The sequence below is a fragment of the Saccharomyces cerevisiae genome, chromosome IV (assembly GCF_000146045.2).
Source record: "Saccharomyces cerevisiae S288C chromosome IV, complete sequence".
Taxonomy (NCBI): Eukaryota; Fungi; Ascomycota; class Saccharomycetes; order Saccharomycetales; family Saccharomycetaceae; genus Saccharomyces; species Saccharomyces cerevisiae.
The window spans coordinates 693,446-709,346 of record NC_001136.10 but is presented as its reverse complement, the minus strand read 5'-3'; the positions used below and the strand labels follow the sequence as shown (position 1 = coordinate 709,346).

At 39.5% G+C, this 15,901-nt stretch overlaps 7 protein-coding genes across 7 annotated transcripts, besides 1 other annotated feature; 2 read left to right on the top strand and 5 right to left on the bottom strand.

Moving 5' to 3' along the window:
• Positions 1-96: 96 nt before the first annotated feature.
• On the bottom strand, positions 97-4,863 carry ARO1 (pentafunctional protein ARO1p; the record flags this gene model as incomplete). The annotated part of the gene is made up of 1 exon (NM_001180435.1): positions 97-4,863. One exon carries the CDS (start codon positions 4,861-4,863, stop codon positions 97-99), a length of 4,767 nt encoding a protein of 1,588 aa, NP_010412.1.
• A 239-nt stretch (positions 4,864-5,102) lies between these two features.
• SWF1 (palmitoyltransferase SWF1) lies at positions 5,103-6,113 on the bottom strand (the record flags this gene model as incomplete). Its single annotated transcript, NM_001180434.1, has 1 exon — positions 5,103-6,113. One exon carries the CDS (start codon positions 6,111-6,113, stop codon positions 5,103-5,105), a length of 1,011 nt encoding a protein of 336 aa, NP_010411.1.
• A 101-nt stretch (positions 6,114-6,214) lies between these two features.
• Positions 6,215-6,460: an origin of replication (ARS422; Autonomously Replicating Sequence).
• Positions 6,461-6,588: 128 nt separating this feature from the next.
• ECM18 (alpha/beta hydrolase family protein) lies at positions 6,589-7,950 on the top strand (the record flags this gene model as incomplete). The annotated part of the gene is made up of 1 exon (NM_001180433.3): positions 6,589-7,950. One exon carries the CDS (start codon positions 6,589-6,591, stop codon positions 7,948-7,950), a length of 1,362 nt encoding a protein of 453 aa, NP_010410.3.
• A 107-nt stretch (positions 7,951-8,057) lies between these two features.
• Positions 8,058-9,032, bottom strand: YDR124W (uncharacterized protein; the record flags this gene model as incomplete). The annotated part of the gene is made up of 1 exon (NM_001180432.3): positions 8,058-9,032. One exon carries the CDS (start codon positions 9,030-9,032, stop codon positions 8,058-8,060), a length of 975 nt encoding a protein of 324 aa, NP_010409.3.
• An 846-nt stretch (positions 9,033-9,878) lies between these two features.
• INO2 (Ino2p) lies at positions 9,879-10,793 on the top strand (the record flags this gene model as incomplete). Its single annotated transcript, NM_001180431.1, has 1 exon — positions 9,879-10,793. The coding sequence occupies one exon, from the start codon at positions 9,879-9,881 to the stop codon at positions 10,791-10,793; it is 915 nt and encodes a 304-aa protein (NP_010408.1).
• Positions 10,794-11,452: 659 nt separating this feature from the next.
• Positions 11,453-14,647, bottom strand: KIN1 (serine/threonine protein kinase KIN1; the record flags this gene model as incomplete). Its single annotated transcript, NM_001180430.1, has 1 exon — positions 11,453-14,647. One exon carries the CDS (start codon positions 14,645-14,647, stop codon positions 11,453-11,455), a length of 3,195 nt encoding a protein of 1,064 aa, NP_010407.1.
• A 524-nt stretch (positions 14,648-15,171) lies between these two features.
• DPB4 (DNA polymerase epsilon noncatalytic subunit) lies at positions 15,172-15,762 on the bottom strand (the record flags this gene model as incomplete). The annotated part of the gene is made up of 1 exon (NM_001180429.3): positions 15,172-15,762. The coding sequence occupies one exon, from the start codon at positions 15,760-15,762 to the stop codon at positions 15,172-15,174; it is 591 nt and encodes a 196-aa protein (NP_010406.3).
• Between the last annotated feature and the right edge of the window lie 139 nt (positions 15,763-15,901).

The window sequence follows — 15,901 nt, the reverse complement described above, 5'->3', positions numbered from 1 at the left end:
TATGTAAGCAGTCACACTGACTATTTGGCAACTCATACTTAGTAAAGATATCATAGAAGCATTGTAAAATATAAAAAAGGATAGATATATTATTGTCTACTCTTTCGTAACGGCATCAAAAATGGCCTTGAAAGGGCCCTTGAATCCTGTCCACTTTTCAAACTGAGCTACACCTTGGTGTACTAACATTTGTGATCCAGGGACAACGTGCCATTGATATTTGTCTTGTGAAATTGTCATAACGGGAGTAACGCTTGGTTTGTATGCGGCTTCCAATAAGGTTGGTACAAAAGCAGCATGGGCACCTTTCACAAGGAATCTCTCCAGCTTACTTAAAAGTTCGTCATCTAATGGTTTGTCGGCTGGTACACAGCTGACAGCAACGCCAACGTGTTCCTTAATCTCTTCTATAGATTTAGTGGACTCTATTCCAATAATGTTGAATTCAGATGGAAGTGACTCTATTAATGGCTTCAATTTCGAAGTTGTCCTGTTGATTATGAAGATCTTTTTGCAACCTAAACTGTGCAAGGCGTAAAGGGCGGCTCTAGAAGTGCCACCTGCACCGATAACCAAACCAGCGGTATGACCAACATATTCGGGAACGCCATTGTTAATTAAGGCATTACGGATACCTAACCAGTCGGTATTATCACCCTTAAACTTCTTGTTACCCAATGGTATAACTGTGTTTACAGCACCAATAACTTTAGCAGCATCAGTCAATTCATCCATGTACTGCATTATATCTAATTTCAGAGGAATTGTGACTGCAGCACCGCCAAAGTTCTTGTTTCCGTCCAAAAGTTTTTCTTTCACCAATTGTGCGGATTCAGTTTCAAATTTATCGAACTTGTGAGGTAAACCTAAAATTTCATAGCCAGTGTTATGTAAAATTGGCGATCTAGAGTGGCCAATTGGCTTTCCAACAACAAACAGTTCCTTAGGCTCGATACCTCCCATAGATGTATACATCTTGTTAATTTGTGCTACTGTCAATTGGCCAGGGGCAGCGGAGTTAGGCAATAAATCTGATGTCACAGGTGTTAAAACATTATTCAAAACACGAGAAATGCTACCTTTAGAAGTCATATTAACTGCAATTAAAGGCTTATTCTTGTGTGTATCCCTAAAGTGTTCCAGTCTCAAATTATCTTCGAAATTAACAGCCGTACCCACAAATTTTACAACATCCACATCAAGAGTTAACGCTTGATTGAATCTGTTTTCCCATTCAGCGTCGTCCCAGGAGTATAATCCTTGGAAGTCATGATGGGAACCAATGATCTTGGTGTTGCCCCTTTTGTTAATAACCTCATATTGGATATCAGTAGGTAAAGTTAGTTCTAAGTCAAGGAATTCAACACCATTCTTCAAGGCAATATCGTATAGCTCTCTCAAGGTTTTGAACTCTTCATCAGGAAAGTTGCCACCTTGCTTCATGGTTCGCACAGTAAAAATGATAGGAATACTGTCAGTGGCTTTACGCAATATAGATAACTGTTTACTCACGAAATCAGCAGAGTAATTAGCCAAATGGTCTACTCTGACCTCTACAGCCTCACAACCATAACAGATTGGAGTCAAATTCTCAGTTTGTTCAGTTAAGTCATCAAAGGTTAAACACACAAAGGCAGATCTTCCGCTTGGAATTTCTATTTCTCTGACACCTGTAATGGTTGCAATGTACTTACTAAACGATCTTCTTAGAGCTTGGAACTCAGCTTCTGCGGAGCAATGAGGAGCAAAGAAAGAGAAATTTGAGCATTCTTTATACCACCCCTCCCTTCTGTTCCAAACTTCACGAATTTCTTCCACATAGGCAGGTCTTGAAGGATCACTTTGTAAAAAGACAATTGTCTCCTCAATATCCCTATGTAAGTGTAAAACGTATCCACCTGATGAGGCAAAATCTTTTAAGGCTTTTCTAGACTCAGCGCTTTCAACAATACCGCCACCTGTTGAGAAAACATATCCATCATCGCCGTAATTTTGAATAACTTCCTTGAAAATTCTTGTTTCTTCCTCACGGAACTTCTCCCAACCGTTCTCCACAACAAATTGTTTAACACTTTGATTGTTATGCTGTTGCTCAAACAGCTCGTCTAGGTCAACTAATTTGTAACCCAGAGCGGATGCGCACCATTTACTTATAGTAGTTTTGCCAGCTGCTCTCATGCCAATAATGACAACGCTTTTCTTTGAGTTCTTTTTGGATGTGCACTCTAAAGGTTCTGCACCATCTAATTTGGCACCTAGTTCGGAATGTAACACATCCCACCAGCCAGGCCAGGTTTTACCAGTACAATGTCTTTCAAGTATTCTTACAGGATTAGCAACTTCGTCACGTTCATTTTGAGAATTTACCATTCCTGCAAGAAGCGAGAAACTCATGGCCACACGATGATCATCATATGTGCATACACCGACAGGTCCAGAAGAGTCGGAAGGAACCTTCAAATCTTTTATCGAGTTTAAACCATGGACTTGAATACCATCTGGTAATTCTGTAGTTTTGACGCCAAATTTGGCGAGCTCTGTAGCCATGGCCAAAATTCTGTTACACTCTTTGACACGCTGGTTTGCAATACCTTCAATGGTGGTTGTATTTGCAGAATTTGGATCACTGTCGTGCGAAATAGCGGCAACAACACATGCAGTTAAGAACGCATCAGTCATTGGCTCCATATCAACATGTTTTAATGGCTTTAAAGTACCTACAGGAGGACCCGAAACAGTAGTTGAAGTTGCCGTTTGAGTTATTTTACAACCCATAGGTTTCAAGACATCTCTTGCAAATCTGGCATCACCTTGTAACGACTCAAAACCAATGTTTGGAACCGTTACGGTAGTACCAGTCATTGCGGCGAAGGCCAATGGGTATGTAGCACTTGAGGCATCACTTTCAATGACGTATTCTGATGGGTTAATATAATGTCCCTTTGGAATATAATAAGTGTAAGGTTCTGTAGTAGAAGTTTCAACATTGATACCGAATTTTTCCATCATTTTTATTGTCATATCGACGTACAATTTAGAGATTGGCTTACCACCAACAAGAGCCAAAGTTACAGGTTCTTCAGCGTATGGGGCACACATCAAGATAGAGGATACGTACTGAGAAGAAACTGTAGCAGCTAATTCAATTCTACCACCTTTGAATACCGAATCAGTATAAACTTTGATTGGCAGGGAACCTTCATTATTCAAGTACTCAATTTTAGTACCATTAGCACGCAAAGAATCGACCAAAGGAGCAATTGGTCTTTGTTGCATTCTTGCGTTACCAGTTAAAACGATATACTTTTGGCTTGAAGTAGAATTGACCAAGGCAGCCAAGGAAGTCAAAAATCTAGATGCAGTACCTGCATTACCTAGATATAAGGGGTCAGCACAAGCTGACAATGTGGAACCACCATGTCCTTCCACCACTACCGTCTCACCATTATCTTCCCATGATATCGTAGCACCTTTCAATTCATGAACAGCGGTTAACATATGTTTAGTATCATCAGAATGTAATAAGTTCTTGATTTTACATTGACCTTCACCGAGGGCAGCAAGAATTAAAGCACGATTGGAGATGGACTTAGAACCAGGGGGGATAACAACTTTCTGTTGATCAGCAGGGATGTCCTTGAAGGGGTAAACGAGGGTTTCATCTGTTAGAATAAATCTCAGGTCTTCATCGCTAACAAATTGAGCGGAGTCACCATAGCACTTACCAATACTTTCTAAAATGACCACCTTCTTTTTGGAACCCTCGTTTTTCTTGTCAATACTCATTTTCTTCAATAAGATATCCAATGGTGTTTTCTTATGTAAGGTTAGCTCTTTAAACCATTTCTCATCAGGCGAAACAGGCAACCCGTAGGCAACCAAAATCTTGGATAGACGTGCAACTTGGGTAGGGGAGAGAATACCGAAATAACGGGATAATTCCGCCTCTTTAACCATACCAATGGACACACATTCACCATGTAATGCTTGTGGGGTTAGTATAGCTTCATAAGCATGACCAATAGAATGTCCGAAGTTCAAAAGGTTTCTTAGACTGGATTCACGTTCATCCGAAGAGACAACTTCCGCTTTGACCTTAATACTCTCAAGAACTAACTTATATGTATGATCCAACATAGCTTCAATATCTGTATTCGATATCTCGTCAATCTCGTTTGTCAATTGATTGGTAACCTTGACATTTTTTGCCCCATTAACAACATTTAAGAACAACGAAGCGTTTGATTCTAATCTAGTAAATTCGTCAGCGTTCCAAATACAAGCAGTCTTGATAACTTCTGCCATCCCATTGATAAACTCTCTCTTGGCTAACGTTTCTAGCCATTTAATATCTACAAGGACAAATTTTGGTTGCCAAAATGCACCAATAAAGTTTTTACCTAGAGGAGTGTCAATAGCAGTTTTACCACCAATGGAGGAATCGACCATTGCCAATAAGGATGTTGGTACTTGGACAACACGAACACCTCTCATAAATGTAGATGCAACGAACCCAATCATGTCACCAATAACACCACCACCGATCGCTACCATAACCGTATCACGAGTACATCCTTCCACTAAAAGATAATCTTCTAGCTGCGCTTTGGTTTCTCTACTTTTACTTGTCTCACCTGGTTTAACAACATAAGTAAGTAAACGAGAGCCTTCTGGCAAAGAAGCCTTGAATTCCAGGACTAATTGCTGGTAGTATGGAACTTTACTCAAGTTCGTATCATTGCAAATAACGTATGTCGAAGAAGGACAATGTTTAATTATGGTTTCAACCAAATGGTCATGAATGTTATACCCAACGTGGATAATATCATTTCCTAGAATTGGGACTTTGGCTAACTGCACCATCGTAATATACAATTATCTTACGTAGGGATTTCTCAACTAGGAGATTATATAAACTTGAACGACCGAGTATAGCTGTGATCTGTTACTAATGGTTACGAGTCGGCGTCCTACCTTCTATATTAATAAACCGCTTGTATAATGAATTTGTTCGACATTTGCGGTTAGAATCTATGGCGGTGAGAAAAAACCGAGTGAAAAAAAATTTCATGTTCGGGATGAGTCATATGCATGACAATTTACTATATTAAATCTGTGAGATTGGCCAGGAAGGTACCTTTGTCATATATATTGGGAATTTCGGACGCGTCTTTAATCGTGATGTAGTGTGTAAGGTTGTAGTGCTTATGGTCGTAGGCATTCGTGCTATAAAACGTAACATGTTGATCTTGGAGTGGTTCAGCAGCGTCATCTTTTTGTTCTGTGCATTTGAAAAACCAAGATGGGCAATCATCATCCAATGATCTCACCAGTTTTCCTTCTCTCATATACTCTTGAATGGTATACCATTTATCTTGCTCATTTGTAGTCATTCCCTCCTTTACAATGGCCAATTGAAGATACGTGAAAATAGCGCAGATGATAGTGAAGCATCCACATAATATGGTAAGAGTCAGAACAGCTCTAGGGAGCGTACTTGTGCTATTTAAAGAAATGTACCACAGCCTTAGAAAGGCGTAGCACATCGAGAATATGTTGGAAATTAGGAAAAGGTAGAATTGAAGGTAGTTTCCCTTTCCGATGCAGTTATTTATCCAGATGCAATGATGGTCGGCGACGAGAACGCATCGGTTGCAAATGCTACAATGTTTGGATCTAGCAGGCTTGACGATCCGGCATGTCGAACACTTTATGGCAGGATAATACAATAGGTAATCATATGGATATTCCTCTGTCGAGCCTGATTTATGATCCTTTGAATCCTCAGCTCTGCTTACCATGGCTAGAATTCCTAATGCTACCGGCGGTAGTATAATTATAGGCACGATCAGTATTCGTTCTAAAAGGAATAGCTCATTCTTAATCGTAGACTCCACTCTCATGTGGTATGTATATACTAGGTACAGGTAAATAGAGGTGTAGAAAAGAGGTACTAAATGCAACTTCCAACGATATTTTTGGTCATCCACTAGGAAGGGCTGAAACACATTACGATAGAAAGTCGAAAATGGCCATGTTGACTTGAAGACGGGCGAAAGTAATATCAAAACTACGAATCCTATTAGCAGCACAAATAGTAGATTCCATGACATTGTTTGTTCTTTTCATGTTAGGAGACAAAGATATCTTCTTTGGAGGCATAATGAAGTTTTTTTTAGGAAGGCGGAAGTATATATACAATGACACTACCTTTGTTGATAGCTACGAATTTCCTAAAGAGAAAGTATATTGTAGTATTTATATGAGTTGCATAGTACGTTATTCAAGGATAAAATGCCGAATAAATGCTTTAGATGATTTAAAATTCTGTATCGGATGGTTTTAATTAAAAAGTTTCGTTGGAGGTTTTCACCTCATTTTTGAAAAATAAAAATTCAGACCAAAACATTAATTATTTTGGCTTTGAATATACTGACCTCCTGGAAAGCCCTTGGACATTACTAAAATTGAGACAACTGTTTCGATTCCAGCTTAGAACTCCACAGAGCTTCACATGTTTTACACCTCTATTTATATATTCTGACAGTTTCCTTATGCCTTTCCAGTTTAAGGATGAGCGAATGAAAAATGCTTTTAATAAAGAGGTACTTGATGGACCCTGAAAGTTTAAGGAGGCAGATAATGAATGTATATAAATGTTACATGTGGAAGAGAGCGTTCCACAGTAATAGAAGCCTACTGGAAGTTAAACGTCGTGAAAAGAGTCTCCAGAGAAAAATTTTGGAAAGGATTCTTAGACCCAAGGAGGAAAATGCTGTCAAAAAATCTGGATTCAAGCTATGGTCAAGCCATTTGAATAACCCACACAAAACTTATATGCGGCTGGAGGAATTACAGAGACGTATTATGGAAGAGGTACACGTTGAAGGTATTAAAAAGAATGATAAGTTATTCAACGAAATAAATCAATGGCATTTCCAAAATGAAAACACAAGTACTGTTCGAACACCAACATTGCTGATACATGGCTATGCCGCATCTTCAATGTCTTTTTTCAGAAATTATCCAGGTCTGTCCAAGCACATCCGAAATTTATACTCAATTGACATGCCAGCGAGCGGATTGTCTTCAGTACCGTCTTTAGAGATCAATACAACAACACCTCTGCCGTTAGATATCAAATTTATTGGAGAAAATAAATTTAAGGTTCCATATACAATAAATGCAAATCACAATAAATTTGTGATTCAAATGTACGAAGATTTCTATCTCGACAGAATCGAGCAATGGCGCATTGATAACAAATTGGGCAAAATGAATGTTGTGGGGCATTCTTTTGGCGGATATTTATCTTTTAAATATGCTGTTAAATATCCAAACTCGGTAAACAAACTTTGCTTGGTATCCCCACTAGGAGTGGAAAGGAATATCTGGTCTGTAAATAATAATTTCCACTCCAACACTCTTTATACTATCGATTTTAAAAATCCAAATTCCAAGTTTTACTCCAAAAGAAATATGATTCCAAAATACTTATTTGAACAACAATTTCACATTTTGAGAATGATGGGACCATTAGGAGCTAAGTTATGTTGGAATTACATAATGGCGGCATATAGCCGAGTCCCATCGTTGGCATACAAAGAGTACATATTTGAACTGTTTTACGGTAAGGGAGGTATACCGGAGGTTACGACAGATATTTTCAAAGCGTTATTTTCAAGATGTATCCTAGCAAAGGACCCCTTGATGGATTCTCTGCAATATTTAAATGTTAAGAAATTATTGATAGTATATGGGCAATATGATTGGATGAATAAAAAAGCCGGTATGTTCATGGTCAAAGAGTTGAACAATTTAAAGAACTGTCTAGAAGGAGCAAGTTATTTAGAAATACCTTCTTCCGGTCACAATCTTTTTTTAGATAACCCAGAATCATTCAACCAATCTATAGTGTCCTTCTTATCAGACGAAACTAAATCGCCTTGATAGCAACCAAATCAAGTAGCAAAGAGCCAAAAAATGTGTTAATGTATGCTATCCCCCTTTTTGCTTTTGCGCTCCTCACACCTCTTTTCTTTGCTTTGAAATTTTTCTCAAATAAAATCTTTACAATCATCGCTACTAGTTAATTCATCCAATTTAGTGAGGAATAACGGATCAAATTCCACTAAATTTTCTAATCGAGATATGCTATTCGAATAATCCTCCGATACAGGGTCTTTCGGATATTCCCTGGGGAAATACTCTGTGTCACTTTCTTTTGAAGGAAGGATCATCGAGGGTGAAGAATCGCTTCCACTTGACTGTTGTAACAAATCTTTTTCTACCTTAACCATTTTATTTACATCAAATCGACGACTATGGTATGATTTTTTCTGTTTTTGGGCTAGGTCATTTAAATCATCAAGTGATATGGTCTTCTGCTTGAAATCTTTGTTGCACAAGCATTTCGCAATTTCGAAAACATTTTTCATGATTACTTTCTTCACAGTTTCTTTCTTAAAAATGGTCATTGCGGCGGTCACTCCTGTAAGCTCGTCCAAAATCTCAAGGCTGAAGGGAGATTGCGGTAGAACATTCATAATTATCGTGCACATCAATTTCAGTCGATCCGCTTTCTGGAGGTGGTCCGGCTCTTTATGTTCTACATCTTTTGGCCACCATTCCGGCCTTCCAGCATTGCCTTTAATGTATGGAAACCTGGTTTTCTTCCTTGGCTCAATAATTTTTATCCACAACTTAGCAATCGCCTTGCATGGGACCTGTCTTAATAATTTAAAAGCCGTATACAGATAATTCTGTATTAGTAGGGGTTGATCTAAGGGTAGCATGATCGCTGGTTGGATATTTTCTTCATAAACAGTTATTCTTTTCCTATTTACCAATGGATCGAACGTGAGTGGAGGGTTTTTTTCAATTGAAGATGATATAAAACTCTCTGAGAACAAGTTTTTTGGAATTGACTCACTTATTAAATGGTCTTTTTCCTTTATGAACACCATAAACTCATATCCTTGACCATTTAGCAGCGCCAGCGCCCTTCTAAGCTCTTCCATACCTATACGCATGTACTTAAGCTGACTCTATCGAAAAATGACGTACGCACAAATGCACATGTATACATACGCAATCCATCCTTTATATAAGCTGAGAAACAAGCAGAGGAACCTGCTTCAGTTGGGCCATCCCTTCGATGCTATATACTTCTAATCTTAAACTCTTCACTAAGACTTCGCAGGCACCGCTTCAAGGATGTCTCAGGTCGCGAGATTACTACAACAACTTAAAACAACCCTGATGCAACTGCAGCGTGCTGTTTTTCAACAGTACAAGAAAAAGTTCCATATTGTGCCATTGCCGATGCCATTGCAAAGGAATTTGTTCTCAGTCGCATCTCTCCTTTACTGCAGATCTGAGTTACTTTGAATCCTTGATAATATGGATCGAGTGCCTCTTCCATTATTTCTATTATTATAATCTCAACGCTTAATATGAATTAACCAACCACACTCAAACCAAATCTACGCCAGCTACAAATGGTAGGAGAATGAAGACACACCAGGACTCAAACAGGATTTCCCAACAATGTCTTTCAACATGCTGCTTGCCGGTCACTACTGCACTTCCTGCGCCTTTTCCGTTGAATCACCCTCCATAGTGCGGCAGATGGAACCAACCTAACCTTTTTTCAGCAGGAGGTAAAAAATTCGCCGGTTTTCTATCTCCCTCCGTCATCGGCAGGGCGTTGACACCTGTCCAAGTACAACACACATGTGAATTTTTTTCAGTGATTAAAGGCTCATCTCATCATATCTTATTGTAATCAGTATTTGGCGTCATAAGCAATTCGAAATTGGTTCGGTTCCATCTCGTTGACGTGCAATAAATAAATACATGGAACAGCAAAGGAGAAAATGCAACAAGCAACTGGGAACGAATTACTGGGTATCCTAGATCTGGATAACGATATAGACTTTGAAACTGCTTACCAAATGCTCAGCAGTAACTTCGACGACCAAATGTCTGCGCACATACATGAAAACACGTTTAGTGCAACTTCCCCTCCTCTGTTAACACACGAGCTCGGCATAATTCCTAACGTAGCAACCGTGCAACCCTCTCACGTAGAAACTATACCTGCCGATAACCAAACTCATCATGCTCCTTTGCATACTCATGCACACTATCTAAATCACAACCCTCATCAACCAAGCATGGGTTTTGATCAAGCGCTTGGTCTCAAGTTGTCTCCTTCCAGTTCGGGGTTGTTGAGCACGAATGAATCGAATGCCATTGAACAGTTTTTAGACAATCTAATATCACAGGATATGATGTCTTCCAACGCTTCCATGAACTCCGAATCACATCTACATATAAGATCACCAAAAAAGCAGCATAGGTATACCGAATTAAATCAAAGATATCCTGAAACACATCCACACAGTAACACAGGGGAGTTACCCACAAACACAGCAGATGTGCCAACTGAGTTCACCACGAGGGAAGGACCTCATCAGCCTATCGGCAATGACCACTACAACCCGCCACCGTTTTCAGTACCTGAGATACGAATCCCAGACTCTGATATTCCAGCCAATATCGAGGACGACCCTGTGAAGGTACGGAAATGGAAACACGTTCAAATGGAGAAGATACGAAGAATAAACACCAAAGAAGCCTTTGAAAGGCTCATTAAATCAGTAAGGACCCCACCGAAGGAAAACGGGAAAAGAATTCCCAAGCATATTCTTTTAACTTGTGTAATGAACGATATCAAGTCCATTAGAAGCGCAAATGAAGCACTACAGCACATACTGGATGATTCCTGAGCTCATACAAGCTATTAGTGATGAAAATGGCCTCCCGTTGGATGTATTTTTAGTTAATTTCGTATACATGGGCGAAAATATCATATGATTGCAAAGCTGGTCATGTAAATATATTCATTATAAACCAGACGGTAGAAAATCTCGTTTCTTTCCAGAGTGTAGCGTAGATTTTTGCGGACAAGAATTACCAGTATCTTCATTTTATTTAGAAGTTAAGAGAATCCGGAGGCAATGATGGTGAAGTAAAGAAATCTTTCAACGGCGAAGTATAATCTGTCTTCACAAACAGAATAACTGCGTACAAACTCGCAGTTATATGACCGTTACGAGTTGTATTGATTCAGTGAAGTAATAGTCCTATTACATCCATATGAATCCTGTCCTGGTAAACGGTGCAATGATCGCTCTACGTATACAAATTCTCTCCATCAATCGATGATGAACTGCTTTACACATAAAGTACGTGCCATTTATTTATAAATAATACCAATTAAGGGACGAAAATATTAACTGCTGAGTGTCTGCTTAGGTCCATTCTATTTCTTCTTTCCAAAAGAGAATAAAAAGAATCTATATATATATATAAATTTCTATCGAACGGATATTCTTGTTTTCGAATATCAAAAATGTAAGCTGTGGTTTCTCAGGGAACGTGTTACTTACAACTTTAGTTCTTTTAATATACTAGAAGCCAGCTCTTTATACAACCAAGTGTTCCCAGAAATTTTCTTAAAATGCACACCGGCTAAACCAACAATACGAACCTTGACGATATGAATTTCGAATTTGATGGGCTCTTTTTCTGTTGTAGTCATGCCTTCGCTACCGTCACCTTGTTGGTGGATGTTCTCCAAAGATGTTCCCGAATGCTTATCATCTCCATAGGTTTCGGTAATAGATGTTTTTCTCTGGTGAATGGAATTAGTTGTCAAAGGAGAAGAAGGTGAGTATTTATTAGAGCCTTGACGTCTAATGGATTCGTGGTGCGAAAGTGGCATGATCGATCTTGGAGTCCCTTCTCTCTTCGCTGCCACATTATTGGAAGAGAACCTTTGCATACAAACAAAACCACCCTTAACCTCCTTGAACTCTATATTCATTTTCCTCAGAACAAACATAATCTTGTATCTAACAATTGGCAAAGGCTTCGATGAAGTTGTCTGAACAGAAAAGAAACCCTTCAAAAATAAAGAACGGGGGAAATCGATGGATGGCATAGAACCGGCTGGAGCTCTAGAAGCTTCCTGCAATATCTCTTCATCTGTTAATTCCTTCTCCACAGATGGCGAGTTTATGTGTGCGTTCACAGAATGCACGCTGACGCTATCATTCGTCTGTGAAGTAACATTTCCCAAACTATCGGATTTGTTATCGTCACTTGATTCTAAGAACCCAGTATCTATAAGCTCTTGCTGAGGATAGGCAGATGAAGGCATTGGGGGTCTCATATATTTGAGTGATTCACGACGAGCATGACCAACTGATTTAGCTCTTGCGCTTGGATGTAGTTTTCGACCTTTTGCAACATTGAGAGGTGGTAAGGGATGATTCTCGTCGTCGTCGCTTCCTTCAAACTTCTGTGCAGCGTAAGCTTCCCGCCCGCTTCCTTTTGCAACTTCATTATTCTGTTTATTAATATCATGCAATTTCATTATATCTTCTTCAATTTGCTTCTCCCTTTGCTTCTCTACCATATTTTCTGCATCCGCAGGCAATGCTGGAAAGTCACCTTTATTGCCACCTCTGCTATCGTTTGTCTTGACAGGCTCATTCATGGTATAATTTGAATCATAACTCGGTTTAGCAAAACCAGGGACAAAGTCTGAAACAGCGCGAGAATGCGTCTTTTGCACAGGTTTATTGATACTATTATTACTATTAACAGATGTCTGTTCAATGGTCTTTTTACGGCGCTGTGATAATTTTCTAAATATATTCCCAAACTTCGCCTTTTCTGAGGGATCGCCAGTAGTTGAAGGTACCCTAAATTGTTGATAGTCATTTCCCTGAGGAGTTGGAGAGAGAGCATATTCCATTTCACGGCGTTGATTATCAGAACTTTTTCTACTCGTTGGTGACGTATGCGCTTGTTCTGGCATTGCTAACCTCGGTGGAATTAAGACATGTAAGGGGGGCTCTGTGCCATCGCTATTCTTTGGAGTGAATGGCACAGAGGTATCTTTTGTCGCCAACGTGGCTTCTGGCTCTGATTTCATAGCGGTTGTATTGACCTCTACGTCCCTTTGCTTCACACTTTCCGGTATTTCAGAAAGCTTTTCTATATTTTCGTGGCTCTGTCGCTGTTGTTGATTCCGAATTTTCGCATGTTTCCTATCAAGCATCTCAGAAGTCAAGTAATATATGGAAATCATTGGATGATATGCCCGAGTTGGGTCTTCAAAACTCTCTGTTATGTTTGGCGCGTTTCCGTTATCACTGGATTCTGCGTTCATTTTGGCCGCTAAAGTCCAGTATTGTCTAGAGAGAAGAACGTAAGTAGGATCTGTGATTATACTGACCAAAACACTTCTTGTTTCCTCTACATCGTCAATAAATTCTAAACGGTACATTTCTTTTAAGACATTTATATCAAGCATTTCGATAGTTAGGGGAACTCTTTTCGGTAAGTAAGAAGGAGGGGGACCATTGAACCCTCTTACCATCCAGTGGTGCTCCACAACCTGTTTAAGTGTGGCTCTTCTTTTCGGATCTACTACCAACATTTTGGATAACAGTGATATTACTTCGATAGATAAATGTTGGGGATATTCAACCTTACCTTGCTTGATCTTTTCATGTAAAACGCTCGAATTTTCGTCGTCAAATGGCACTTTACCGCATACCAAAACAAATAAAACTACACCAAATGACCAGACATCTACTTCAGGTCCTGTATAAGGATTCGCTTTTAACAGCTCGGGAGCGGCAAAATACAGAGAGCCACAGAATGTATGAAGCTGCTTCCTAGAATCATAAATATTTGAAAGTCCAAAATCAATTATCTTGATTTCACTGGAATCTGAAATCATTATATTTTCTATCTTCAAATCTCTATGGACGATGTTGTTAGCATGCAAATATATTAAGGCGCTCGCGATACCCCTAGCAAACTTTCTCGCTTGGTGTTCTCGTATTGACCCATGTTGGATGATATAGTCTAACAGCTGACCACCTGAAACATATTCAAACAACATATAGAAATGATTTGACAACGTGCACATCTCAAAAAGTCTACATATGTGTGGATGATATAAGATTTGTCCCAAGGACGCTTCTCGAATAGTTCTTTTGTCCCTAGATATTTCCTTCTCTAATTTCTTCTGTCTCTCCAAAACATCTTGTTCATTTTTGGGTGGTGGCAGCATTTGTTCTTTATGTAGGAAAGCCTTTGTAGCACGGTTTACAATTTTTACTGCACAAACCTCATTAGTGTAACGATGTTTTGCCAGCTTCACTTTACCCATAGAACCTGCACCAACTGTTTCAACAAACTCCCAATCTCCTAACGATTTTCGATGAAACTGCTTAGGCATGCCCTGAGAAGACGAAACTCGACTCTGGCTGGTAGTATTTGGCTTTGGTGCATTCTCTCTCGATTTACCTTCAAGTTCTACTTGTCTCTCCTTTTGCTCTGCTTGATGTGAGTTACCATTATTGGCGTATTTGATATCCGCCGGGGGCATTAGCGGTGTGTTCTGCTGCTGCTGCTGCTGTGGACTTTTTCCCATCATTCTCAGCGTAGCGGGCGCCATAGTGCTTGGTTGTGTATGCATGCTGTTGCTTTCACTATTGCCATCATCCTGCTGGTTACCTCTGCCCATTGAGAAGGCAGTATTTACGTGATAATCATCCATATTCTACGTGAGCAAAAAGTAATCGTAATAAACTGTACCTGTTTAAAAGAAGTTGAAAAAAAAAATGCGTAATAGCCCAAAATCCCTAGTATATTCAGTTGCTCTAATCGGAGCAAAGATGTTTGAATTTTACTAATCAATAGTTGGAAAATGAAAGACCGATAGGGTAGGGGGGCGAAGGGTGACAACTAATTATGTTAACTAGCCTAGGTTACCGTATGTCCTTATAATAACGAAGTAAATCTCAAAAAATTTCAAATCACAAAGTGGCTCTAACTAAACCTGCTTGATATCGTATCTCGCTAATACACTTCCTCAACGCCATAATTTCTTGTTAACGTTCCACCAATATCAACTTCTTGTCCCCTTTCTTTCCTTCCGCATTGGCGCCGCGTTGGGTTCCCCGGCTTGCAAATAACGACGATGAGTATAGCTTATTATGTATGTAGGTAATAAAGGCAAGTTACATACTACGATCCTGTGGGAGTGGTGGCAAGCACTACTAGACAGTTTCCATAGCGGGGTTACGTTTGCTCAAGGTTTTGAACTCTAGTTTCTACATCTTGGCTCTCCGTTTTCTGTTTCTTTTCGGAGGACTCTTCTACGTCCTGTAATGCATCGCCTTGTTCTTCTATTTCGTCATGCTCTTTAACCTTTTCCACGGGCACATTCTCCTTATCTTCACCCATATCTATATCGCCATCAGCATCTACTTCACCACTATCTAGTTTTTCCTTCTTCCTCTGTTCAACAGCAGCTTGGTATTCATCTAGTTTATCTCTAACCGGACCCTTCAATGCCGAGTGTCCTATATGGTCCAAAGCACTCAGAACATCATCTACACTGCAGCTTTTTTTATCTTGACTCTTTGCAATTTCCCTTGCAAACAGGAGCAAGTGGTTAACAAATACTGTAGCACCACGCTGTAACGCTAGTGATGCGTCTTTATTTATCAGCAGCTTTTTGCCGCTTTGCTGTGGCACTTCGCGTGCCAAATTCACAATAGTGCTTTTAGGAAATAACAGGTCCTGAATCGTAATGTTCTCTTGTTCTTTAATATACGAAGTAGTGGGGTAATTCCCTTGGGCGTCTTTTCTCCAACCTTTTGGTGGCATCGTGTGTAAAAATATATGGTCTGATATAAATAAGCAATGAAAGGCTTGACTTCTATTTCAAAGTATTAAATAATTAAAAAAATCCTTCCTTTCACCTAAAACCTCTAGGTAATATTCTGTGGCTTCTGCTATTGTGCCG